This window comes from Mobula hypostoma, chromosome 27, assembly GCF_963921235.1.
Source record: "Mobula hypostoma chromosome 27, sMobHyp1.1, whole genome shotgun sequence".
NCBI lineage: Eukaryota > Metazoa > Chordata > Chondrichthyes > Myliobatiformes > Myliobatidae > Mobula > Mobula hypostoma.
This window is the reverse complement of record NC_086123.1, coordinates 24,214,523-24,242,234: the sequence shown is the minus strand read 5'-3', so window position 1 is coordinate 24,242,234 and position 27,712 is coordinate 24,214,523. Positions and strand designations below refer to the sequence as shown.

Below are 27,712 nucleotides of genomic sequence, written 5' to 3'. Positions count from 1 at the left end.
TATGTTCCAAAACACAGAGATTGTATTTGTTTAATTAAATCCTTTCCTAGTTCCTTCATCTTCAACATTAGCTCCGAGGAATTAATTTGTCATACCTAATGTTGATTAGAGACTTTTCAATCGGCTGGCTCTGCTTCTGTGCTGACTCTTGTACCTGCTTCATGTGCTTACCTTGCCATCACCCTACCCATTAAAATGTTCCTTCAGTTTTATTTTTCTTTTTGTCTTTTCAAAATTCTGAGGTGCCTCTCTAGATTACATTGTGGCTTGCCATCTTTATACCAGTTCCACATGTAACTCACAAATAAATCTGACCTGCGCTTGTATAGGTTAATCTATAAATTTCATGAACATCTCCCTTCATCCTTCAATCTCTGATAAGAATTTGCATGCTGGGTACAAGTTTGGTAAATCTATCTGGAGGTTTATAATACATACTGGAAACACTCAGCAGTTCAGGCAGCATCTGTGGAATGACAAAGAGTTCATGTGGAGGACTTTTAAAAGTGGGAAAGAGAAAGTGAGCTAATTTTAAGTTGTAGAAAAAGTTGGGGAAAGTTTGGATGGGACAAAGGGAATATTTGATGGGGTAAAACCAGGGTTGCTGGGGAGATGAGGTATGGGTAAAATCATCATTTTGATCACTTAATGAGGGAAGTTATAGGGTCCATGAATAAAGGAAAATGAAGGCTATGAGATAGAATAGTTAGAGATACAAGCAAAGCATACTAAAGTGAATATTTGATTGTGGTTTTCAAAAGTATTAGTTTAAAAGAGTAAATTTACAATTTTACTTTTACTTCTATATTATGAGTTTCTCTTTAATTTTTTTAGGTCTGAGATTCTTAAGCATGAAATGAAGGTTTTCTTTGTAAAATACAATGATCCAATATATGTGAAACTGGAAAAACTGGATATTATGATTCGATTGGCTTCTCAAGCCAACATTGCACAGGTTAGTGACTAAATGGCACTAATCTTAGGTTTGAATAAGGTTAACCTTTTTGGTACACCTTGAGTAACTGAGCTGTAACCAGTCTGTAAATGGAATACAAAGTTTTCAAATTATGAAGTAATTATTTGCATTTAAATGCTTGCTACAAAAAGATGATTTTCAGACACATGAATGTTTGGTGTATAATTATTAGAAACTTTGCTGATGTATCCTCTTAAAAAGGTTGATTGTTTCAAATACTGAATATCACTCAATGTTTTAGGAACAGTTTCTTCTCCACTATCAGATTTCTGAGTGGTCCATGAATACCACTCTGCAATTTTGTTCTTTTTTTTTGCACTATTTATTTATTTAAAATATATTCTTATTTCTAGTCATTTTACTGCTATATGTATGTCAGTGATGAACTTGATTCTGATACATCTAGTTATTGGAGATCAATAAATGTTAAAGCTACTGGGGACTGTTACTTCATCCCATTGGCCCTACAATTATCATTCCTAAAATATCCAGTGTGGGGTGATTATAAGTAATAGGCATGTCTCGGTTTCTTAGTGAAGTTGCCTTGCAACAAATAGCTATTTTTGAGGGTTCTCTAATTACATGGAGTAATTTCGACTCTATGAAGTCTGTATAGAATTAGAGCCAACACACTGCATATACGCAGATTTCCTAAAGCCTGGGAAGTCTGTCAGGATAAATTTATTAGGTACATTATTTGCTCCAATGCCATTTGCCAATACCTGAAATGAACAGAGAAAGATTGAATTAAAGATATATGATTGAATTGTATATTTCCCTGGGGGTACTGAGTTTATTTGATTGTAACTGACTAATCTTCCTTTTTTATTTTCTCATTGAAACTATTCGTATCCATTACACTGTTGGCTTGAAGTATTTTTCCACCCTGTTAAAGTTTGCAGCTATGGAAATTTATTCAGAGTGTGCAATATTTAACTGAGAATGTCTGGAGCTTTATGTCTAGAATGGCATTAATTTTTAAACTATGCAGCATAAACCTGACAATTCCTCCTTGGATCCTGAATTAGCCATTATTGAGTACATTCCTTCAACAAAAGCAATGGAAAACTACAGGTTCCATGTGTTGTAAACCATAGTATTTCAATATATCTTTCTGTAACAGCTGGGTTTTATCAAATGAATTCTTGTTGGTCCTCAGCTTGATCTGTTTCATTATTTCTTCTTAGCAAAAGCAAAGCTTTATTTGAAAAGACTTCTATATGTTCTAAAGAATTTTAACTAAAATATGAACACATGCTGCTTTTATCTGTTAAGAAAATCCACTTGTATGTGATAGACAATAGAAATGGAAGCAAATGTGCGGGTGAGGTTTTAAAAAAAATGAAATACTAAGAACTAGTTAGCCTGTATATTGAAAAAAATAATATAACTGGGAGGCTATGATGACAGATGAGTGATATGATTGTCAATTAAATGTTATGAAATGCTGAGTGAAGCTATTTGGTCTTCCATCAAATGCAGTCTTGGAGGTAGTATCCCTTTTCAAAATGGACAAAATAAAATTTATGACTTCGGTCACAAAACAACGCAATTATCATCTAGTTTGCCAAACTGTAAATATGGCTGAATTTATACTGTGTCCAATTTCTAATCTGTTTATTTTGCTTCATCATCCCAACGTGAAGGTTTTGGCAGAATTGAAGGAGTATGCCACTGAAGTAGATGTTGACTTTGTACGAAAAGCTGTGCGTGCAATTGGACGATGTGCAATTAAAGTTGAGGTAAGAATTTAAATTATTGCTGGTACAGCAAGAAATTTTCAATCAAGTTTATAATCAAAATTTCACAGGATTACTGGCTTACTACAGCATTAACAACCAGGGATGATTTTCTGTGGCGCACTAAAATCATGATAATGTACAGTAATACTCCAATAAAGCAGCATTTTCAGGATTTGTACTAGCAAATTTTCCTGATAATTCTTTTAAACCCCATACACTTTAAATTTTTTTTCCAGATGTTACATAATAAAATAATTATTTTTTCCATTGCACTTGATGTGCTGAAGTGAAGTACAGGAATTGAGGGCTGTTTGTAAGCTGATGCTGATCCAGTTGGGTTTCTGATTAGTCAATGGCAAATTATTGATTTTTACTGGTTCAATTAACAGGGTTAATAAATAATTTATCTGCAAACTTTAAAGTATTAATTGAATTTTGTTCATGCTGTAGGTTGGCAAAAACTCTTCCTTATAAATCAGAGCTAATATTATCTATGCCAGAACTGGTTGTCAGCGATAATATCAATTTTAAGCCTGATTGGTGAATTCAAGGATTTTTCTTAGTTGTCTTTGGTATTTAAAAGAAAACATTGACAATAAATCTGTAAAGAATCATTGCAATTGAAGTGAAAATGTTTGTCATAAACTGGATGGTTTTTGTTGCAGCAATCAGCAGAACGCTGCGTGAGTACGCTACTTGATCTCATTCAGACAAAAGTAAACTACGTCGTCCAAGAAGCTATTGTAGTAATAAAGGACATTTTCCGTAAATATCCAAACAAGTAGGTTCGCTTCTGCTTTCTGCTCTGATTTATCTGCTTTGTCCTTCAATTTAGATTAGAATCAGAATCAGGTTTATTATCACTGGCATATGACGTGTAATTTGTTAGTTTAGTAGCAGCAGTTCAATGCAATACATAATCTAGCAGAGAGAGAGAAAAAAAATAAAACATAATAAACACATAAATCAATTACATATATTGAATAGATTTTTTTAAATGTGCAAAAACTGAACAGAAATACTGTATATTTTGAAAAAGTGAGGTAGTGTCCAAAGCTTCAGTGTCCATTTAGGAATTGGATGGCAGAGGGGAAGAAGCTGTTCCTGAATGGCTGAGTGTGTGCCTTCAGGCTTCTATATCTCCTACCTGATGGTAACAGTGCGAAAAGGCATACCCTGGGTGCTGGAGGTCCTTAATAATGGATGCTGCCTAATCAGTTTTTTTATTCCCGATTGTAAAGCTTTTATGACATTTGCAGTTATTCAGAAAGCAACATCTCTTCTGCAGAAAATATTTAAAGCTTTTGCAATTATATTCAGTTCTGAAGTTTGACACATTACAGCTTCTTGATAAACTAAAACTTGAGTGCCTACTTCAATCTTGTTACCAATGGCTGTCATTTAACCATAATCATTTGTAGTTATAAATGTCAAAGGTTATGTTTCCATTTAAGGTGAATCTAGTTGTAAATTTATTCAGATTTTTGCCACTTTCAAAGCTTTATTTCCTTCTTTGTTTTGCCATGTTGTAGTACCAGTGAAATCATAGAGACCTCATTCTGGTACTCTACCAAAATAAAGATGAAAGGAAAAGGTTGCTCATATTGAATGCTTATGGAAAAATAAATGTTATAATTAAGTGGATTTTTACCTTAATTTTGTCTTACTTCTTAAGCCCTTTTCTCAACCCTATTTAAATCCCAAAGTTGGCTATTTTTGTACCTTTTATTTGAATCCTTCTCTCTTTTTGTGTCAGGTAGCTTGTTCAATCAAGCAAAGTCTGTGCTGTTGATGCTGTCATTGGTTAATGTTATGGCATTAGCTCAGGTCTGCGTAATTAAATAAACACACACAGAATACTTTTCTATGCATTAGTATATTTGAGAATGCTTGACTGCATAAGTACTTACAATAGTACTTCTTACTGCCTAATCCACTGCTGGTGTTTAGGGTAACAATGAAGGTCCTCCATCTCTGGTTGTGTTCAGTTCTCCCTTCATCATGTCAGTAGCTTCCTCTCAGTTTTCACTACTGTCAGTCATGCACGTCCCAGGTGGAGACTCAGGAATACCATTGCACTCAGATGTAGAAGGATTCTTTATTGCTATTTCCGTAACTATTTTGTTTTACCAGTCAGGGTTGTTGGCCCTGAGCTGAACCCCCAAGCCTGGAGGACAGGTGGACCGCTCTTAGTCAGGCCTCTATCCTTTGACCTGTTTGACATGGGTCACCGTACCAAGAGCCAAAGTTTAAAGCCCCTACTCCAGCCAACATCGCTCTCTGGGTCATTGAGGCACACAAGCCTCCAAATTGCAACAAGGTTGTGGTCCTCTCGGAGGGACTGCATAAGTGTATTTACATCGTGGAGATGATAAATTGCTTTATAAATTCAGAGCCTTGAACCCACAAACTGAAACACAATTTTCTGAAGTTCTGGTCCAATTCAATCTAAAGTTAAGCTTTCTTCACATTTACAATAGTTCATTGAATGCATTGATTTAAAAATGTTCTGCAAAATTGGCTAATATATTTTTTGGGGATATTAGGTAAGTTAAAATCTTATCCCTGGTTGCCATCTTAACGTCTTGCTTATTGTTAAAGGTATGAAAGTGTTATTGCAACACTCTGTGAAAATCTGGACTCATTGGATGAACCAGAAGCAAGAGCAGCGATGATATGGATAGTTGGAGAGTATGCAGAAAGAATTGACAATGCTGATGAGCTATTAGAGAGCTTCCTGGAAGGATTCCATGATGAGAGCACACAGGTAAGAAGTTGAAGGTTAAATTTTCCGAGAGAGACTGGAAAATAATTTTGTCATTTTCTTATGCGGTCATTTAGCCCTAATGGCATGTACGCAAATGCAACGATTGAAAAAATACGTAAGTATAGGGCAATTAAAAGTTCAAGGTACATCAATTTATTGTCAAAGTACATGTATGTCACCACATACAACCCTGAGGTCATTTTCTTGACTGTGGTAAAATGGAGCAGAAACATTAAAATAAAGTTATGGTGAACTAACAGTTCTGAAATGTTTTGGAAAATGTGCTATGACAATGTTTAATGGACCTGCATTCCAAACCGTAGACTAATCAAAGAAAGTAAATTAAAATCCCACAATATCAGTTAAAAATTTGAATTCGATTCCATGATAGAAATTTTTAAAAAATATAGAATGAAGCTGCTGGTTGTCCTAAAAATTGATGGATTTTTTTTGTGTCTGCAGGTGGATAGGTCTCGCTTGTACTCAATCACATTACGTTGGCATTCTGCCTTTTCTCACACAGTAACAATTAACCTGCAACATATGTTGTTACATCTGAGGAAGCACATATTATTATTGCCTGTATTTTAATTATGTTCAGATCCTTTGGTGAATTGGAATTTCCACCAATATTTGTCTGTCTGCCGGGTGGGTAGATGAATCACACTTGCATTTTTCCATGCATTATCATCCCTTAGCAACATGTCAAATATTGGCAGACTGTGAATTTTGCAGGGGAAGAGTAAGGGAAAACTGTTAGAAACAGTTTTCCAAGAGCCATATCAATAGCCAAAAGTCAGGTTGATTGCTATACCCTTTTAAAATGAATTTCATTTGCACAAACTCTTGAATGTCAATTTCAGAAGCATTGTGAGGAAAAGTTATCCAGAAAGTGATGTATAAAGGAATTCTCAGCCTGCCTCTTTGAGAAACATGTTTGTTTATACTATAACTGCATCAAAGAATTCACTTGATGCAGATGGTGGATTGGCAGTGTTGTATGATTTCCCATAATTTTAGTGAAATCCTGTGGACGATGCAGACTGTGGTACTTAATAGAATTGATATATATTCTATTATGTGTTGATATTGAATGATTCTGAGGAAAATAGAGGAGGAAAAAGTCTGGGAATTGCACCTTTGAGGATTACAAAGCAGCCTATGTAAACCTATTTATGAGGAAATACATACTTAAAACCTGGTAATTACTGACCAGTAAGTTTATCATCTGTAATTTTGGAATGTTGTTGAATGAAATAATTTTTTTTTAATAAAATGTTGATGGTCTGCTCTGTTTTCTTGGAAATCCCGATGGTTCAGCGTCTGGCTTGATGATTTATTTTCTTTGCCCAAGGAAATACCTGTCTCTCTGTTAATATGGTGTCTTCCTTAATTGCATAATCTCTTTTAGTTTGAACACACCCAATAGAATATGCAGAATGTTACTAGTTCCCAAGGAAATAATAGTAATGTTGATGACTTGTATTTACATTTTCTGTGTTAGGAATGCTTCTGTGCATGAAAAGATGTTTAGACATTGAAGGTAGATTATGAATGTGAAGTTTCCAAAACAGTTGTATTTGCGGTTTTAAATATTTGTTTTTATTGGAAAATTCAGCTCTTGTTACTTCATGGCGGTTTTATCTTTCGTAACAGGTTCAACTACAACTTTTGACGGCTATTGTGAAACTATTCTTAAAAAAACCGACTGAGACACAAGAACTGGTGCAGCAAGTTCTAAGCTTGGCCACACAGGTTTGATACATTGTTTTCATATGCTTTGAAGGTTAAATTGCAGAGATTGCAACTTTGCTATAAATTACAGATAGTAATACTGGCTCTTAAAACTTCTAAAAATAATTTGAGTTCTTAAAGAAATAGTCATACTTTATTGATCCCAGGGGGAAATTGGTTTTCATAGTCGTAGTCCTGAGTAATTAAATGTGCTTTTAAATTTTAAAAAATATTAAAGTAAACTCGTTTTAAAAAGACAGTGGTTGCCTTATGCTTGTGTCCATCACAGCTCACAGCTCTTCCTTCATCAGATCTAACCTGTGAATGGTCAGTGGACAGTTTCCCCAGTGTCTGTTGGAATTGCAGGAATTTGGCACTTGGATGCTAGGCTTCAAGCCCTAGAGTGTGGTTGGCAAGATTCCAGTGATTGCTTATCAGCAAATTTTAAGACTTCTATGTCATCTGCTGACTTTTCTCAGGAAGAGTTTGACTGTTATTCTGAATATCTGCACCTGCCAGATTTCTTTAGTTTCCACTTATTTCTAAAAATTTGAAAAAGAATGTTGACTAGAATATTTTGGAAACCAAGTTTGTTACATTGACATACCTTTAAATAGAATGGGGCACACTTAATTGGTTTTTATTTGCTTATTTGCCGCTGCTCATAGGAGTACTATATGCTTTCATTTGAAAACCTATCTGCATATGCTTCGAGAGTGATTTAACTCTTGGTTTTAGAGTCATAGAAATATACAGTGCAGAAACAAGACCCTTATGGACCACTTCATTAATGCCAATCATGTTGTCTATTAGTGCTAAATCTGCTTGCATGAGGCTTGTTTATCTCTGCTACTTTCCTATCTGAATACTTGCCGAAATATTTGGTTTCATAACATTAGGAAAAATAACAATTCCTAAAATTTAAAAAAAATATAGCTCCATCTGCAAGGGAAAGTTACATTTATCTCAGTCCAGCTATAATCTACTTAGGTATTCAAATTCTTTCTTTGTGACACGATTGCTGATCTAATGTGAACAGTGCAACAAGAAATTTGCCATTGTCAATGTAATTATGTTGAAATAAATTATGGAATGCATACGCTTGATGTAGCAAATTGCTGTGATACCGCAGGATAGAAATCAGCATTGCTCTCCCCACTCCTAGCCTTAATGAGAGGATAGATCTTTTAACTTCAGTCTGGCACCTTTTCAGTAGAATTCCGTGAGTGAATTAAAGGAACAGTTACCCTTGGTTTGGATGGTACATTCACGAATCATTAAAGGCACCTCAAAATTGGATAATAGAAGTCGTGAAGGATCTATAGTGGAATTAATGGACAAATTACTACTTTAGTTTGTGTAGTATTTTAATTACCAAACGTTTTGTGCTGGAGCCATTTATGATAAAACTGTAACTTGGTGTTTCTCTAGAACACATGATTTGTTTATTTATTGTGATACAGTGCAGAATTGGCCCTTCCGGCTCTTTGAGCCATGTCGCCCAGCAATACCCCGATTTAATTCCAGCTTAATCACGGACAATTTACAATGACCAATTAACGCACCAACTGGTACGTCTTTGGAATGTAAGAGGAAACCAGGGCACCTGGAGGAAACCCACATGGTCACAGGGAGAACGTACAGACTCCTCCCAGGCAAGGGCAGGGATTGAACCCAGGTCGCTGGTACTGTAAAGCATTGTGCTAACCACTACACTACCATACTCAGTGTTTGTTAACCGGATGTTGCTGTCAACAGCTAACAATTGTGTGTGCTGTTCTAATATATAACTTGAAAATAATTTATGGAGTATCTTTCTAATCCAGGACTCTGACAACCCTGATTTGAGAGACCGTGGCTATATATACTGGCGTCTACTTTCTACAGATCCAGTGGCAGCAAAAGAAGTTGTATTGGCAGAAAAACCTCTGATTTCAGAAGAAACTGATCTTATTGAGCCAACGCTCCTTGATGAATTAATCTGCCATATTGGAACACTGGCCTCTGTGTACCATAAGCCACCCAGTGCATTTGTGGAAGGCAGCAGAGGTGTTCAACATAAGAGGCTACCACCACGATCTGGATCGTAAGTAAAAAATGTAAAAGCTATTTCTGCATCAGTTTTTTCCCAACCTTCCCAAGGAAAGAAATATCAAAAGCAAGGCTGCAGCTTTCAGGGTATTTGTTCTTGTTTTCTCAAAAGCGAAAGATCTTCAAAGCTTGGAGATACAATGCAAGCTTAGCTTAATAATGTATTGAAACGTCAGTGAAGAAAGTATGCCCCCTGTTATCTCACGAAATAAACTGATTTAAAAAGCAAAAGTTCCACGTTTATTTTCCTGGGGATCATAAAGGATTTTTAGCTGGAATAATTGATAGGTTATGGTGTATAGATTCTGTTACTTATTTTCAAACTCAGTATCCACATTTCTTCATTCCTTGAACTTCACTAATGTGAGGTTGGTAAATACTACTTGTAGCTCATACTTAAACCAGTTTACAGAAAATGCTGTAAGTTATCTCAAACTTTACCTGTTAATTTCTGCTTTCTCTTGCCACACTATTGTATTCTGCTATTCATGAACAGTTGGATTAAGATCAGAAAATTGTGAAATGCCTTGTGTCTCCAAGGATCATTAATGTTGACTTTGTGATAACATTTCCTCATCCACTACATTTACATCTTTTTCTATACCCGCCCTTTATATCCCTGATTTGAATGTTTTCCCCCTGGCATTCAAATTTATCTGTACTTTTTGCCTTGTGTCTCTTTGGAAAAAGTGCTGTTTAGATGCAAGTTTCTGTAGTCACTGATTTGTTCTCCAGTTATGTGATAGAATCAAAACAATATTTAATCCTAGTATCTAATGTTTGGCATTTTCTCCATTCTCTTAGAAATGAAAGTACTGAGAGTCCTGAAGTTGCTGCATCTGCTGCACCCCAGCCTACTGAGCAACAGCCTGCTGTTATTCCATCCCAGGGGGATCTTCTGGGTGATCTTTTGAATCTTGACCTTGGCCCTCCTGTCAATGTACCTATCCCCTCTTCAACAGTGCAGATGGGAGCCATGGACCTTCTTGGTGGCGGGTTGGACAGTTTGGTAGGCAAAGAACCAAAGGCCTTTTCAGTAATCAAAAACCTATTTTGAAATTATCAATGCGCTTGTCAGATTTTGGTTTAAAATGTTATCATTTAGATTTTACCCCCTAAATTGCTGGCATGTGTAGAGCTTAAAAGCAGAATAACTTTCTTTTAAACTTTGCGAAACAAGTTTAAGATTTTTAGTATGAGAGATTAGAAGACTCAAATTTAACTTTGTTCAGGTGATTGTGTAGCATGATGTTATTTTCCTGCGTTACTTTGTAATGAGTAACAGATTATAATACATTTTATGATAATAGGCTTTTTGAACAACCTACAGAATTTTAACAATTCAACATCGCACTAAAATAGTGAACATTTAGTTAATTTTGAGTTAACTATTTCTTTTTAGTGATGTGCTTTATCTGTAGTTAATGTACATACTCTAATAATGCTGTTTTCTCTTCAAATTTATGCTCTTTTCTTTTTTTTTTCACTCCACTTCTGCTTGCATGTGACTGTCCTTGCATTGCCTCTGTCTTTGCATATTCGTGTCTGGAGATGGGCGATGAAACTGAAGGGGTATGATTCTGTCCTTTTGGGTGTTAATATTTGCTTTCAAGTAAATCTGAAGGCTAATAGTTTTATAGTTATAGTACCTGAATTGCTCTAGTTCTAAATGCCTCTAAGGTTTATGGTGGATAATTAACATTTTGGTTGTTGTAAGGATAAAATTTGAACTTAACATTTATATTCAGAGTTTACTTTTCCATCTTTAACTTGTAACCTAATTTTTGTTTCTTTTAAAGCTTGGTGGTGATCTAGGCGGAAGTCCAGCAGTAAGTTGTATATCTACTTCATAAATAGATGGGGTGGGAGGGTGAAACTTCTAAAGAGATGAAGTAATTCTATTGCAATGCTGTTTGCTTCTATCACAAGGGTGAAATTGACATTCTCTCCATCCATGCAATCTGCTGACTCAAAACAATTCATCTTTCTTTTTTAAACACTAGCTTTAATCCTTCACAGTTGGACTTTTTGGCTTGTTCCCTTCAAAAGTGGCCAACCAGAACCATATTTAATGCAATCAGTCATTCGTGGTCACAAAAGGAACTTTATATAATTTGTGAATGATATTTGTTGTAAAGTGACATGATTTTAATGCATGAAAAAGCCCCTCAATCTAAAATGCCAATTACAGCAGAATTAGTGATTTTATTCTTTAATTATAAACTTTTATAAGTAAATGTAATATTTTTTAAATGTTGTGAAAATTACAGGACTAATACATACATTTCAGGGCCCTTGATCTGTAGACATGAATTAAAACCCCTCAGTGGCAGCAGGGAAATGTAAATTCAAACTGTCATCTGGAACTGGAAATTAAAATAAAAATCATCTCAGTGGTAAAACTGCCATATAATAATTAAAAACTCATCTGGTTTATTGAAGTTCTTCAAAAAGAGATCTGCTATTCTTCCCCAGTCTGGCCTGTATGTGACTGCAGACCCACCAATGTGGTTATACACAATTGCCTCTTGAGTTTAGAAGAAAGTAGGAATTGATAAGAAATCCCATGTCCGCATTCCATATAGAAATAGGAAAACCACTGCTTTTTAAGTGCTTTTTAATAAAACTAGGTTTTTAGTTTTTACATCACAATATATTCATGTTTCTGTAAGAAGAACTTGTATGCACTGCGCTTTATGGCCTGATCACATAAAAATTCTCCTTTAAAACTGTGTGCATATAACAGCAAGTAAGCAAACAGTTTGACAAAGTGAAATGCAAAATATATGACTATTGCAGCTTGGGATGTCAGAGTTTGGAGTTCGGTTCTGATGTCCTCTGTAAGGAGTCTCTCGGTCCTCCCCATGCAATACGTGGGCTTTCCCCGGGTGCTCCAGTTTCCTCCCGTGGTCCAAAGCCATACCGGGTAGGTTAATTGGCCATTGTAAATTGTCCCGTGATTAGTTAGGGTTAAATTGGGGTACCTGGGATGACAGGGCTCGAAAGGCCGCCAGGGCCTACTCTGTGCAGTTTTGCTAAATAAATGAATGAATGAATGAATAAATAAATAAAGCTTATCTTTTGCTGTTCATTCAGATTGGCGCTGGTTATGGGACCCCAGCAGTGATGCCGACATCCTTGAATGCAACGGTAGGAGGCGGCTTAGGTGACTTGTTTGATCTTGCCGGTGGTATAGGCGTCTCATCTGGTTCCTACGTGGCACCTAAAACTGTAAGCACCATTTAACTGTTACTGATATTTTTTCCAAAGCTTAGATTATCCCACCACCTGCCTACTTGTCCTACATGTCTCCCTGCTGAGAGTAGTAGGACTCCTGTTCCACCTCCACACCCACAGCACTTAGCCTATATCTAGTCATAAAGAACAAAGAAAAAATCCCTGCTCAGATGTGGTTTCTACTCTTGATTTTTTAAAAATTCACTCTGCAGAGAGATGTCAGTCTTCACCAGTTATATTTCCAGTTAGTATGGCTCTTATCAGGACCTTGGTAAAGCAAGAATCAAATTAGCCTTTTTCCTCACTCGGTGTCTCTGAGTGTTCATAATACAACACTCGAAAACATTATTTGGTTATAAATTCTAAATTTTATATAAGAACTGTTCTGAATTAACACTGATACATACACAATGAGAATCTATCTTCTTTGCATTAAGAAAATTTAATAGCACTACGATGACAAGATTGAAAAGTACAATTTGTCATATTGAAAATACTCGAAAGATATTTAGTTCAGAGGATGTATGCAGCAGAGTAGCACAGCACTTGGTGCTGCTTTATTGCAGCTCCAGCAATCTGCGTTTACTTCGGATTTTGTTGATTGTCAAAGTTTGCGTGTTCTTCCTGTGACTGAGAGTGTTTCCTCCCAAGATGTGCCGGCAGGTTGATAGACGATGGTGAATTACTCCTGCTGGAGATGGCAAGGTGAAGATAGGTCTTTACCAAAGGACACTCTGTTCCCTTGCTAGCCTGCAGGTTACCCTTGGGCAAAGTGTAGCACCTGCTTAGCCCCTCTTTCCCCTACCCCACTGATCCAGGGTCACATGAAGTTATGTAAGCAGGTGGTGGAGGGTCGTATGAGCAGCTGGTGCACATCACAAGTCCTGGTTATGTGACCACTGACGCCAGACAGACGGTCTCTGAAGAGTATTGGTAATGGCTGGGGTCACCCATCTTATAAAGACACTACCCGCAAGAAAACGATGGCAAACCACTTCTGTAGGGGGAAGAAAAATTGCCAAGAACAATCATGATCGTGGAAAGACCATAATCAAGAGAAAATCTGCAAATGTTGGAAATCTGAGCAACACAATAAAATGCTGGAGGAACAAGCAGTATCTATGGAAAAATAGTATGGAAACGTTGACTGTACTCTTTTCCATAGATGCTGCCTGGCCTGTTGAGTTCCTCTAGCATTTTGTGTGTGTTGCATGGAAAGACCGTGATTGCCTATGTCATACAACGTGGCACATAATGCTGATGATGATGTTAGATAAGTGCCAAAGAACATTTGATAGGTAGGTGAAAGAGAATATATTATAGGGTTATAGAGAATGGAGCTGATGGGAATGCTCTGCTGGAAACAGGCCAAATGGTGGAAATGCCATAATGGGCAAGTTAACTAGTATAATTATAATTGTGCAAGCACTTGTTCATTTATGCCTTGTTAATCTTGGTTTTACACTGCACAATAGCTAAATTAGTAAAATTTTTATCCAGCTTGGAAATGCATTGTCACTGGCACAATATTCTGCATCTCTAACTTTTCTGCCAAGAGTTGTAAAAGCACATCATCACCACTATCTTGGCATTAGGAATGATCAGCAACACCCTTATCTTATGGAAGAATATAAAACTTTGCAAGTACACTTTTGCATGCCGGACAAGGGAATGACTATCAGAAACGAGATTTAGAGTTGCTGTAGCATCACTGTAACAGGTGTCATTTGCCATTCTTTAGATGTACATACTTCCATGTAATGTATTAAAGCCAACCTTCTGATTGGTTATTGAAGACAGTAACTATTAACTGAATCTCTACAAACCCAACCTACTTCTAACTGTTCCTTAGTTAGGAAAACCATTGAACAATTCAGATTATTTATGTGTGCCTTATTTTGAGGATTTTTTGTTACTTCTGATATGAGCCACAAGAGTGTGTGTCTAATGACGGGTTTTAGGAAGCCTTAAGCAGAAATTTCCATTCCGGTGTGTATATTGTGTTCTTGTTTTATCCAGATTGAATTTCTCTAAGACAGGGGTTCCATCCTGGGTTCCATGGACCCCTCAGTTTGTCGTAGGGGTCCGTGGCATAAAAAAGATTGGGAACCCAGATACACACACACACACACACACACACACACACACACACACACACACACACACACACACACACACACACACACACACACACACACACACCCCAAATGATTGAGCATGAATGGCAAAGGACAATTATTGGAGTAATAGGTATCTTAGCTTAAATGAAAATATCTAAAAAAAAATTCTCATTTTAAATTTGTCTTTGATATCAGGTCAGGAATGCAGCAGTCCAATTCAACTTGAATCTCCTGTTCTAGCTCTCTTTTAAACAAAAATACACTTTCAAATTTATTGCAGATATTTTAAGGTTTGACAGTCTCCGTCTTAAGTTGATGGTTTATAAAGCAGCTTATAAATATAAAGGAAATCAGTATTTTACATTTGTACAAATACAGTGGATTCTGGTTAATTAGGACACATCAGGCCCAAGTAGCCAAAGTTTCATGGAAGTAGTTGAAAGGTATAATAGAGACAAACTACCTTTTAACTAAGTAACAAATAATGTATTTAAATTAATAACAGAACAAGTTAGAACAGTCTGTCCTACTATAGTACTATAAAACTCTTATCAACAAAGGAATTAATCCAGTGTATGATGCCATGTTCTTTTGATTGACTGTAAATCAAGAAAATCATCGCAGGCACCTAGTGTAGATAATGGATTGCCTTCCTACAATCCTTTCGAAGACTGTGTCCTCCAAATCTTCAATTTCATTGTAACATTCAAGATAATTGTCAACACTTATAAATTCTTCGCTGTTCCTAACTTGCTAAAGTACTGAAATTGTTTCAGTTTAACTCCCAGCCATTTTTGACGTCTCTAAACCTGAATGCTTGAAACTGCAATATGCAAACAAGTTCTGAATTGTCTTGCTGCTTATTTTCTCCCTGACTATCAGTGACAATAATCACTGCTTTTTGAACACAAACACATGCAAGTGACACTATTAAAATCTGTTTGTTCTAAGCACGACATAGTGTCTAGCGGCCACACAAGTGAACACAACTGACACTAGTTAGAAACTTCGGCAACAGTCCCTTGCCCTAATTACGTGCAATACTGTCCCAAATAAACAAAGGAAATTCCAGCATTTTCTTGATTAATTTTTGTTTTTTTAACAGTTGGCCCAAATAACTGGCTGCCTGATTAACCGATGGTCCAATTAACCAGTATCCATTGTACTGTTATTTTCAATTGGTAAACCAACATGCTGCGTAATGAAGAGTTACTGACCTGTGCTGTGTGTACTGTATGACTGAGTTTTATTGATATTTTCTGAAATGAGTCCTGTTCTTATTTACAGAAGTATATTTTATGTTGCTTGTTGATGAAGGAATTTAGTTTCGGCTCTTTGCACATCAGAATGTGATAAATTTTTTTTTACATTCTGTGTAATTTCATAGTTTAAATTTTCTGGGAAACTGCAATGTAATTGTGGGTTTATTTGAAAATACAGCCTTTGTTTGTGTCTAGCAATGTCATGAGGCCATATGAACACTTTAAATTCTTTTTGTTACACTAGGTTTGGTTGCCTGCTGCAAAGGCCAAAGGTCTTGAAATTTCTGGCACATTTTCACGTCGCATGGGTCATATTTACATGGATCTCTCCCTGACGAACAAAGCCATGCAAGTAATGACTGACTTTGCAATCCAGTTTAATAAAAATAGGTGAGAATTATATTTGGCCTGACTTAAAGCAGTACTTTTGTATCTGGCAGGTCAGTTACCATAGAATTGCTTTAAATCCTTCTATGCAAAATACTTTAAAATTTCCTATTAGATCCTTTCTTCAGATTGCACTAATTCTTAAACTGCTTTGTAGTAATCTAGTGTTTTCTAGAGGGAATGGGCAAGTGAGTCAATAATTAAAGTAAGTACATTGAGTCGAGTAGACTCATTTTGAAATGTGTAATACTTGTTTGCAGATAAATCCTACATGTCGAATGATATTTGGTTAGTATCTGAAATGAATTTGATGCTTGTAGGAAACCGAAACATTGCCAGCTTGTCTTAACTCTTAGCTAGTGAAGTAATGGAGTATATTACCTGATGAGGTATATTTCTAATATATATATATTACACACACACGCGCGTGCAAACACAGGCACGCACAGGCGTATCTACGGAAAATAGCGCCTATGGCAAGCACTGAAATTGCGCCTCTGTCCAAACATCTGACACCCATCTTTTAGATAACTTTACCATAATATCAGCTCAAAAATACGTCAAGCTCGTTAATCTTTTTATTAACAAATTATGGCGCTACATGAGAATTATAACTGCACCTTCCTTGCTTTCACTGATGCAAATTGGTCTATGATGTGATCAAAGTCAGTTTTTTCAGTTTCTTCTCTTTCTACACTCAGCAGAGCAAGACCACAGAGTCTGCCTTGACCCATGGAGGCTCTCCAATACGAATGTATTAGTTTTAACTTGCTGAATGATCTCTCACAGCTGGCGATGGTTAGCGTTATCCGAATAGCAAGGCGAAGATTGGGGAAGACATTCTCATCTCCATACTGAACAATAAATTCAAGAAGCTCTTCAGGTCTTGATATTTTCATGTTGACCTGCCTTGATAGCAATATTCTGCAGTCTAAAATTTCTTCATATAGCTGCTGTCCATCAACATCAGAGCTGTACAATTCGCCCAAATTTTCGTACTTCTTCGTTAGGTCGTTACTGTCGTCGCCATGACACAGTCCCTCGACATCGAGAAGGAACCCAAACTTGGCGTCAGTGTCATGCAAATGAGCAGACATTTCGTCCATTTCTCTGTGAAGACTGTCAAGTGTTCCCTTCATGACTCTTTCCGTTTCCTCCTTTGCTGTTAACCCAGCGTCTCTCGAGTTCTCATCAGCTATTCGTTTCTTTCATCTCTAACGTTATTCAACTTCAATATTCCATTCTTGACAGAGACCGACTCCTCCTTCGAGTGACTGACTGACCAACACACCTGTTTCATCATAAAAATGATCTCGGAGGGCTTTCAAATCCAGGGCAGCATCGTGGAAGTTCATGCTAGGATCCTGCAGCATCTTTTGAATACGGTCAATGCGAATGTGTACTTTGTTCCAAAATCCTAGCAAAATCAGAAAATCGTAACTCAGCATGCAGTTGTACAGCTGCCTTGTGTCACTTCTTGTTTCACTGGTCTCATTTTCATTGTCTATCATGTCCTGGAGAACTTGAAGTATCTCCTCAAGGTACTTGTTGACGGGCTTCACTGCTTCCGTCCTTGCACTCCACCTGGTTTCGGACTCCCACTTAACAACCACAGGCACGGCGTTTTTGAGTTTTTCCCAGCGCTGTGTTGAACAAGAGAAAAGCATGTAGAGAGCTTCGATGGTTCCAAAAATCGTGACCATTGTACTGCATGTACACCCGCCAAGCTGAGTGAGTGATTGTCACAATTTACAAACACTGCCAGGTTGTTTTTCTCACTTATTCTTTGATGAACACCACTTTTGTGTCCAGCCATCACAGCAGCGTTTAGCACTGTGACCGACAATCTTGTAGCTCCATTTTGTCCTTCTCTAGCTGTTTCAAGATGTCTTCAACCAAGTTTTCAGTATCCTTCTGGCTTACCTGGATAAAACCAAGGAAGGACTCTCTAACACTGACTGTTTTCCCCTCAAAATCAACTTCCACATACCTCACTACTTCTGGCAACTGCTCACGGTGTGCCTGATCAGGAGTCGAGTTGAACATGAGACATTAGTACTTGGCTTTACGAATGCTTCTTAGTAAAGTCTGGTGAACAGTGGATGCCATCATGTGGATGAATTCATTCTGGACACCCGGTGAAAGATAAGACGTGGATCCAGGATGACTTCCCAAATGAGTGAGGTGTTCTTTTATGACAGGGTCAAAGATGGCCAGTAGTTTCAGTTAGCCAAGGAAATTTCCCACATTGGAGCCATTGTCTAGCTGAAGTGACTCCCTGTGTCCTCGCAAAGCCAGGTTCTGAGTCCCAAGGAATTTTATGCAGTGAAGGATACTCATCAAGATATCACACCACTTCTGCTTTTCTTTCTCAATCTGTGACTGAAATACCGCGTCAATAACTCCTCTGTTTCCAGCTAAATTTCCTTCCATTTCTTTCCACTGTGTGGAGCTTTCCCACTGATCCTTGGCATTTTCATGAACACTAATCCTTTCAGGTGCTTTCCACTGATTGAATCCACTTTCCTGCTCCAATGAGGATTGATGGTCTGACCGGGAAAAGAGAAGACAACAGATACAAAATGCAGACTGTTTAGAAGGGAATAGACCGGCCATGAGCGAGTCACTTCCTCACCACGACCATTTCCCAATTTCCTCTTGAACCAAGTTTTGTTCATTGAGCGGTTATTTGTTGGTAGGAAAGGCCCCTCACTGTTCTGGAAATACCTCGAACCCAGCTTTATTATTTCTGTTCTCAATGCGTCTGCAGAATTGATTTTCCAGTATCCTTGTAGAACTTCAGAAGTCCAGCGTCATGCTGTTCAATCACTTCTGGTATGACAGTTCCAGGCTCTTTGCCACCAACCAGTTCACTAGATTCAGTGTCGTCAGGTTCAATCTCGTCAGGTAAAATCTCATCAATAAACTCAACATCACCACCGCCACCATCGTCTTCCCCACTTTTCATGTTCACATTCTGTGTGGCAGCCTCACTTTTAATCTCGTCATACTCGGATTTATCTGACTTGACTTCCTCCTTGGCTTGTGACCCATTTGTACTTGATCTACCTTCGGATTCTAACAAACTTGTAGCAGGTGCAGGCGACTCCACGGAACATGTCGAACTACTTGTTCCGGGATTTCAAAGAAGGGCATGAAGAACTTGCTCAACTTCTTGGCTTCCTCCACCTTCAACTTTCATCTCTACCGTCCTTCAGCTCCACTCTCCTTCTTCGTGAAGAAACGTTTCATGGTCTTCTTACACAATGCTCTGAAATAAGGCCATCCTAGTGCTTCTCACCCATGATAATCAAAGACCGATCATACATCTGAAGAAAATTCTTTTTTCACTATCCGAGGATGGCTTGCCTGACTTTAATAGAAACTGCTCAGTGGTGCCCCCTTCAAGTGGCGCCCAGGGCACGTGCCATACCTGCCATACCTTAGATATGCCACTAAGATGCATACATACATACACACACACACACACACACACACACACACACACACACACCACCCCCCCCCCCCAGGGAAATGAATTTGATTCCCAGTAGATGAAAAGTTTTAATTCAAATAACTAAATTAACTTGGGACTTAGCAAAAAAAAAAAAAAAAAAAAAAATCTGGTCACACCAACAGCTATTGTGAAACCACTGGACTCATAAAAGCTGATCTACTTTACTCATGTCCTTCAGGATAGACAAGCTGTCATTCTTATCCAGCAGGACCTTTGTAATCCTAGGCCATGGTTGTAATGAGAAGAGGGCATGTCCTGGATGGTGAAGAGGCTTAGTGATGGATGCTGCTTTCTTAAGACATCATCTCTTAACGATGCCCTCGGTGGTGGGGAGGGTAGGTTGTCATCGTGATGGAGCTGGCTGAGCCTACAACCTTTTGCAGACACTCTCATTCCTGCGCATTTGAGCCTCCAAACCAGACGGTGATACAACCAGTCAGAATGCTCTCTACCTTGCGTCTGTAGAAAATTGCTAGATTCTTTGTCATGCAACAGCTCCTCAAACTCCTAATGAAATACAGTTGCTGGCATGCCTCCTCCATGGTGTATTAATGTGTTGTGTCCAGGATAGGTCTTCTGAGATGTTGATACCCATGAACTTGAAGCTGCTCGCCCTTTCCCTCAGTGAAGATTAGTGTGTGTTCTACCAACTTCCTTCCTGAAGTCCATGATCAATTCCTTGGTGCTGACATTCAGTGCAAGAGTATTTTTGTGACAGCACTCAACCAGCCTCCTTGTTGCGCTGTTTGAGATTCTGCCAACGAAACTGCTGTCTTTGACAAATTGATAGATGGTGTTTGACCTACGCCTGGCTGCAGAGAGTAGAGCAGTGGGCTGAGCACACATCCTTGAGATCATCAGTAAGAGGATCCGCATGAGTTCCTCCAGCAATTTGTGCGTGTTGCATGGATTTCCAGCATTTGCAGATTTTCTCTTGTTTGTGTTACTGATTGGCATATTGTCTTTCCGCTGATTGACCTGGACTTTTAAGCACTTTGTGTTTTTATTTTAAGATTTCCAGCATCTATATTTTTTTAAAGTTTTAGTTTGGACTGCTAACAAGTTTGAATGCATTTTCAGCAGTCTCTGATGATGATTTATCAATAAATGACAATTACATGATATTTCAAATCTCTAAGAAGTTAACTGAAGAGACTGCCAATTTTTTTGTAGTTTATCTAAAAGTTGAGTAAGGAGAAACTCAAGTATACAAGAGATATGGTAACTGAATGAGTATGAATCAAAAGAACTCTTAAAAGGGAACACAGCTGGTTAGGCAGCATCTATGGAGAAGATTAAACAGTCAACATTTCAAGCCAAGAAACATCAAGTTCTGATGAAGGGTCTTCACGTGAAACTTCGACTGTTTATTTCTCTCAGTAGGTCAGGCAGCATCGATGGAGTTCCCCCAGAATTTCAGCACATGTTGCTTATTTCTTAAAAGGGTATCGGGGAGAATTATGAGTTATGGAGGAAGTGCCAGCAAGTAGGTTTACTTTTCAAAAAAAAAAGCAAGATGTAAGCAGGACAACAAGTACCTCCTCATGGCGGAGAGAGTCGCCTTCAGAGCTCCAGGACAGGCAGGTTTGTGGATCTTGGGTAGGAGGTAGAAAAGGGAAGATGTAAGCAGGGTTGGTGTAGTGAATGGTCTCCTATGTGCAAAGTTCTGTGAGTCTACGCAACTTGTAAATGGTTCAGTTAACATTTTGATCCAAATCATTTCCAGTTTTAATCTGCAGCATTTTATTGGTAGCCAATATATCCCATCTTAAGTAAACTGTAACCCTGTAGGTTTATGTAAGTGTGGGTCTTAAAATATGATATGTTTTTAATATGGCTTTTTCTAATCATATATAAATAATGCCTTAAGCCTAGAAGGCTGCTGATATGATTTCATTGTTTTAAAATGAATTAAGTGTTTCACTAGATAATTACAAACAAAATGCTAATTGTGAGCAAAGTATTGGGGGAAAATGTTCTGTTTAACAATAGGAAGCAGTATTTTGGAAAGAATTACACGGTGTGATTTAGAGATGCAAGGGCAACACACACACACACACACACACACACACAATGCTGGATGAACTTAGCAGGTCAGACAGCATCTACGGAGTACATTAAATTGTTGGTGTTTCAGGCAACTTCTGGTAACCACTGCCCTCTGTTTCTTCCCCAGATGCCCAACACCTTTGTTTTCCATCTTTCTCTCACCTCTTCTCTTCCCCTCCCCCACACATGACCTGCTCATCACCTGGTTCCCCACCTTCCCTTTATGTAGTGACTTACTGTCCTCTCCAGTCAGATTCATTCTTCTCCATCCCTTTATCTCTTCCACCTATCACCTCCTAGCTTCTCACATCATTTCCTTTCATCCCCCCTTCACCCTCCCACCTACCTTGCCCCTCACCTATCACCCTCCTCCTCTGCTCCTCTTCTTATTCTGTCTTCTGTCCCTTCTTTCAAAGTTTAAAAGTTCAAAGCAAATGTATTATCAAAATACATATATGTCACCATAGACTAGCCTGAGATAAAATTTCTTGCGGGCATACTCAGTGAACTGATAGAAAGAAAATAGAATCAATGAAAACAGCACGACAGACGGACAAATGGCCAATGTGTAAATAAAAATGACCAACTGTGCAAATACAGAAAAAGAGAAATAATAATAAATAATAAGCAATAAATATCAAGAGTTCTTAAAAGTGAGTCCATAGCTTGTGGAATAGGTTCAGTGTTGGGCTGAGTGAAAATATTCTTTCTGGTTCAAGAGCCTTATTGAGAGGGTCATCACAGTTCCTGAACCTGATGGTGTGGGAGTTCTCTCTGGTACCTCCTTCCTAATGGCAGAGCATGGCCTGGATGGTGGGGGTCCTTGATGATGGATGCTGCTTTCCTTTACAAGGAAAGCAGCATCCTTGTAAATGTGCTCAATCAGAGATGGCCTGGGCTGTATCTACTACTTCTGGTAGTTTTTTTTTCCATTCAAGGTCATTGGTGTTTCCTTACCAGTCAGTATACTCTCCAGCATGCATCTGTAGGAGCTTGCCCAAGTTTTAGTTGACATGCTGAATATGTGCAAACTTCTAAGAAAGTAGAGACACTGCCGTACCTTCTTGATAAGGGCAATTACTTGTTGGATCTAGGACAGATCCTCTGAACTGGTAATGCCAAGTAATTTAAAGCTGCTAAATCTCCCCACTTCTGATCCCCTGATGAGGACTGGCTCATGGATGTTCGGATTTCTCCACCTGTAGTCAGTAAGTTCTGATGAAGGGTCTTGGCTTGAAACGTCAACAGTTCGTTTCCCTCCATTGATGCTGAGTTCCTCCGGCATTATTTGTATATTGCTTCGGAATCTCAGCACCTGCAGAATCTCTTGTGTCTTGGAGATGCAGGAATTATATTCTGCCCAGAGGCTAGTGGATATCTGAAGCTTACAACAACAACAAAAAAAACATTGAATGCAGAAATCCTTAATGCATTTAAAATTATACGGATAAAACAGTTGATGTGGGGTAACATACACGCTCTAGACCCAAAGAAATGACACGGAGATTGGGCTGGAGAATTTCTTTTTGATTTGATCTAGATGTAGTGAGCTGAATGGTGGCCATGCATACCCTCATTTAGCTGGGAGTTACTTATTTCAGCATAAAACAGGGCTGGAAGAAAATCCTTGATGACTATAAGATAATTCTTAATTTCATGAAAGTGAACTACAAATGTTTTAACCTTATTTTTTTCCCCTCTGGTTTATAGCTTTGGAATAATACCAGCTGCTCCCCTGCAGGTCAATGCACCACTTACACCCAATCAGACAATTGAGGCTTCTCTCCTTTTGCACACAGTTGGTCCGGTTATGAAGATGGATCCACTCACCAACCTACAGGTCTGAACTAAATCAAACCAATTTTTTGCTCACTCAGGTTATTAGATTAGATTAGATTCAACTTTTGTCATTGTGTCAAGTACAGATGCAAAGCCAATGAAATGCATTTAGCGTCTGACGAGAAATGCAAAGAATAGTGTTATTTACAAAATAACTACGAATAAAAAAAGTGCTACAGCACAAAAAAAATAAAAGTACTGAGACAATACTGCTTAGCGCTGTGATGAGAGGTTCAGCAGTGTCACAGCCTCAGGGAAGAAGCTCTTCCTGTGCCTGCTGGTGCGGGAGTGGAGGCTCCTGTAGTGCCTACCGGATGGGAGGAGAGTAAAAAGTCCATGGTTAGGGTGAGATGCATCCCTGATAATGCTTTTCGCCCTGCCCAGGCAGCGTTTATGGTAGATGTTCTCAATGGTGGGCAATTGGGTGCCGATAATCCGCTGGGCAGTTTTTACCACACGCTGGAGTGCTTTGCGGTCCAATACGGGACAATTGCCATACCACACTGAGATGCAGTTGGTGAGTATGCTCTCAATGTTATATCGGTAAAAGTCCGTCAGTATCCAGGGACAGAAGTGAGCTTTCTTCATGCTCCGCAGGAAATAAAGGTGCTGTTGTGCCTTTTTGATCAGGATGGAGGAGTTCAGGGACCAGGTGAGATCCTCGGAAATGTGGACACCAAGGAATTTGAAGCTTGATACACGCTCCACTACAGTCCCGTTGATGTAGATGAAGACGTGAGTGTGACTCCTGGCATGCCTGAAGTCCACAATGATCTCCTTGGTCTTCTGGGTGTTAAAGGCCAGATTGTTGTCAGCACACCACGCAGCCAGGTGCTGGACCTCGTCCCTGTAGGCCGTCTCGTCATCCCCTCTGATCAGACCAACCACCGTGCTAGTCTCTTTATAATACCCAAACATCAGTATTTCAATAGGAATAGAAGGGGATAAAAAAAAATAGGGGAAACCTCTTCTTTAATGCAAATTAAGGAAACACTGAGTAAATACTGCGCCTTGTAAAAGTATTCATCTTCCAACCCTTATAAATGAGTATTACAACCAGGATTTTGATCAATTTAACTGAGAATTGTGAATTGGCTCACAGTAGAGCCAAAAAACAGGGAGAATTGTAAAGCATGAAAAGCTAAAAATTCAAAACCTGAAACATCAGCAGTTCAAAAGTATTCACCCCTCCCTTTGCTCAGTACCTAGTTGAACCACCTCTCACAGCAATTACAGCCAGTAGTCTTGTTGCATAAGTTCTGTTAGCTTTGCACGATGTGACGGAGCAAGGTTTTCCCATTCCACCTTGCAAAATTGCTCAAGCTGTGCCAGGTTAGTTGGGAATTGGCAGTGGACAGCAATCTTGAGGTCTTGCCAGAGATGGGTTACGGTCAGGACTCTGACTCAAGGACTTCAGTTTTCTTCATTTGAAGTTGCTCCATGGTTGCTCTCGCAGTATGCTTTGAGTTGTTGTCCTGCTAAAAGACAATCTTCCTCCCCAGTTTAAGCTTTCTGGCAGAGGCAAGCAGGTTTTTATCCAGGATCTCTTTGTATTTAGCAGCATTCATCTTCTCATCAATTCTGACCAGATTTCTAATCCCTGTTGCTGAAAATCATCCCTATAGCATGATGCTACCTCCACCATACTTTACGTAGGGATGCTTTTTTTTTTAGCCAGGGCTGCTTCCTTGCCACTCTTTCATAAGTATGCTTCTTGTGCAAGGCCTTGGAGATTGTGATGCCATGAACTTCATCTCCAGTTGCAACCACTGACTTCTGCAGCTTACTTGGAGTGATTGTTGTCGTAGCCTCTCTTACAAGTGCCATTGTTATGAACTCATTGAAAACAAGTGATCCTACAATTTTCTACATCAACAAATTGGCTGAGTTGGTAAGGTAGTAAGTATATTGTACCTAAGGAATGTTAGTGTAGTAATTGTAAAGGGGGTGAATACATTTTCAACCTCACAATTTTGGTGTTTAATTTTCAGTAAATGGTTGACAGATGTTGTAATTTTTCTTTTGATTTGACGTGATGCATAATGTTTTGTAGATTAGCTCAAATCCTATTTCAATATATTTTAACTTTAGAAAATGCGACAGTAAAATGTGAAAATAGTTGGGGGTGGAATACTTTTTCAAGGCACTATATCAAACTAAATCAAATAAAACAATTTGAATGAAATCATTTTGCCAGCAAAAACATGTTGAGTACTTAAGGAATTTTTTTTGTGTGGAGTGGTGGGGCAGTCAGTCACATGGCAAAGGATTTGGGTCTTGAATTGTTAAATGTTTCCTCTTTCCACAGATACTGCCTGACTCTAATCAGTTATGCAACCCATTAATTTTACCTTAATTGTTTATAAACTGCTCCTCAAATGGTTTAATTGTGAGGAAAAGGGTGAAGTGCAGTCTTGTATTGTAATTTTGAAATGGGAAGCATTTAGCTATGCAAGTACTTTGAAGGAACTTAACACTGGATGAAGAAAGATGTTTCTAGATCACTCATAGATTTTGCGAAGTTTTAAAGCACTTAATTTGATTGCCAACCATTAAAGTTAATGTGCTTGCCGGTGGCCAGCAACAAACATTACGGTGATGTTGTCCTTTCTAATATTAACGATGTTGCTTTTGCTATATTCAGGAACTAGCTATAAACTTTTACCAGCAACTTTGCTGCAGGTCTCAGTGAACTCGTACCTTTATTCTCCTAGGTACAAATTTTTTTTAAAAAAGGCAAGAAAAGGCCAAGGGACTTTTCCTAAGAGGTAGATATTGGCCTGAGTTTGTTAAAGCAGAACATGCAATATCCTTTGACATTACTTACTCTTGTCCTTGCTGAATTTGAATTTTAAATATTTGTTATGGTTGTTACTGAAACAAGAATGCCAATATCTTGGTTGGGAAAGGAGAAGAAATGGGAAACAGCCATTTGCAAGGCTAAGGTGGTGAACTCAATGTTAAATCAGTTGCAGAACAAGAAATGAAAAGAAAATAAGATGGATTAAGAGGCCATCTTATTATTTATTTTTAATCCAATTTCTTTGACAATTCTGACTTTACATTAAATGCTGCAGGTGAATTTTCAGCATCAAGGCATTCACTGTTGAATCAATTGTTCAATTACAGTATTGAATTGGTGCTACATTTCCTTGAAAGGGTGCATGTACTTAGCAAGGCAACATTTCTTTGCAGGCTTAGTCTGTATCTGTCATGTAGATACATTTTCACAGCATTAGGTGCTTCTAAAGAATGAGGTTAACATTGAGATACGGTTTTTCAAAGTTAATGACCGACTGCTACACAGAAGCATTGACTTTTGGACATCCTTCACTTAGTTGAAATGGGGTGCTATTTGCATGAAAGTATGAGCAAGAACAATAGGTTTTGTTATTTTTAAATGCAAATATCTAACCCATTATTTGTCATTCCATTCTCCCACCTAATAATGCTGCCTTCTGGCAGAGACAAATGAAATTCTGTCCAACTCTATAAACTGATTATATAAGCTGCTTAAGGTCTCAATTTTCTATTGGGCAATGGAAACTAGAGAGTACTCAGCAATTCAGGGCATCAGTCATTCTAAATGACGCCTTAATGGGATTTCTGGTGATTGAAGTAACCTTGCACTAGATTTATGTTATAATATTTATCTACAAAGACAGAATAGGGATGTTGCATGAGAGCTAAAACTAATTAGTTGTTCTTTTTCTTTTTTGAGTAGGTTGCAGTGAAAAATAATATTGATGTCTTCTACTTCAGCTGCCTGTACCCAATTAATATCTTGTTTCTGGAAGAAGGAAAACTAGGTAAGTTAATATTCTTACTGCTTATGCCTGGGAGGGTTGAAATAAGGTTCCAATGATTTGTGTTAGACTAATGACCCATGACACATGTAACATATGAACCATCCTCTGAAGATGAGGATAAAACTAGAAGAATTGTTATCGAATGTGCACTCCACCTCTTAGTGAATCTTTAAAAAAGTGAA

At 38.2% G+C, this 27,712-nt stretch overlaps 1 protein-coding gene across 2 annotated transcripts in view; it reads left to right on the top strand.

The window, feature by feature from the left end:
- The window catches only part of ap1b1 (adaptor related protein complex 1 subunit beta 1), a 71,711-nt gene that overhangs the window by 27,892 nt on the left and 16,107 nt on the right, over positions 1-27,712 (top strand). Inside the window, exons 8-20 of one of the 2 annotated variants that reach the window (XM_063034371.1) lie at positions 835-955; positions 2,623-2,718; positions 3,384-3,499; positions 5,320-5,485; positions 7,142-7,240; positions 9,046-9,305; positions 10,115-10,319; positions 10,862-10,882; positions 11,110-11,139; positions 12,407-12,541; positions 16,174-16,319; positions 23,593-23,722; positions 27,446-27,530. In XM_063034371.1, coding sequence (XP_062890441.1) covers positions 835-955; positions 2,623-2,718; positions 3,384-3,499; positions 5,320-5,485; positions 7,142-7,240; positions 9,046-9,305; positions 10,115-10,319; positions 10,862-10,882; positions 11,110-11,139; positions 12,407-12,541; positions 16,174-16,319; positions 23,593-23,722; positions 27,446-27,530 — 1,610 coding nt within the window. The remainder of the gene's footprint in view (positions 1-834; positions 956-2,622; positions 2,719-3,383; positions 3,500-5,319; positions 5,486-7,141; positions 7,241-9,045; positions 9,306-10,114; positions 10,320-10,861; positions 10,883-11,109; positions 11,140-12,406; positions 12,542-16,173; positions 16,320-23,592; positions 23,723-27,445; positions 27,531-27,712) is intronic. The other variant, XM_063034372.1, reaches the window with a different exon arrangement.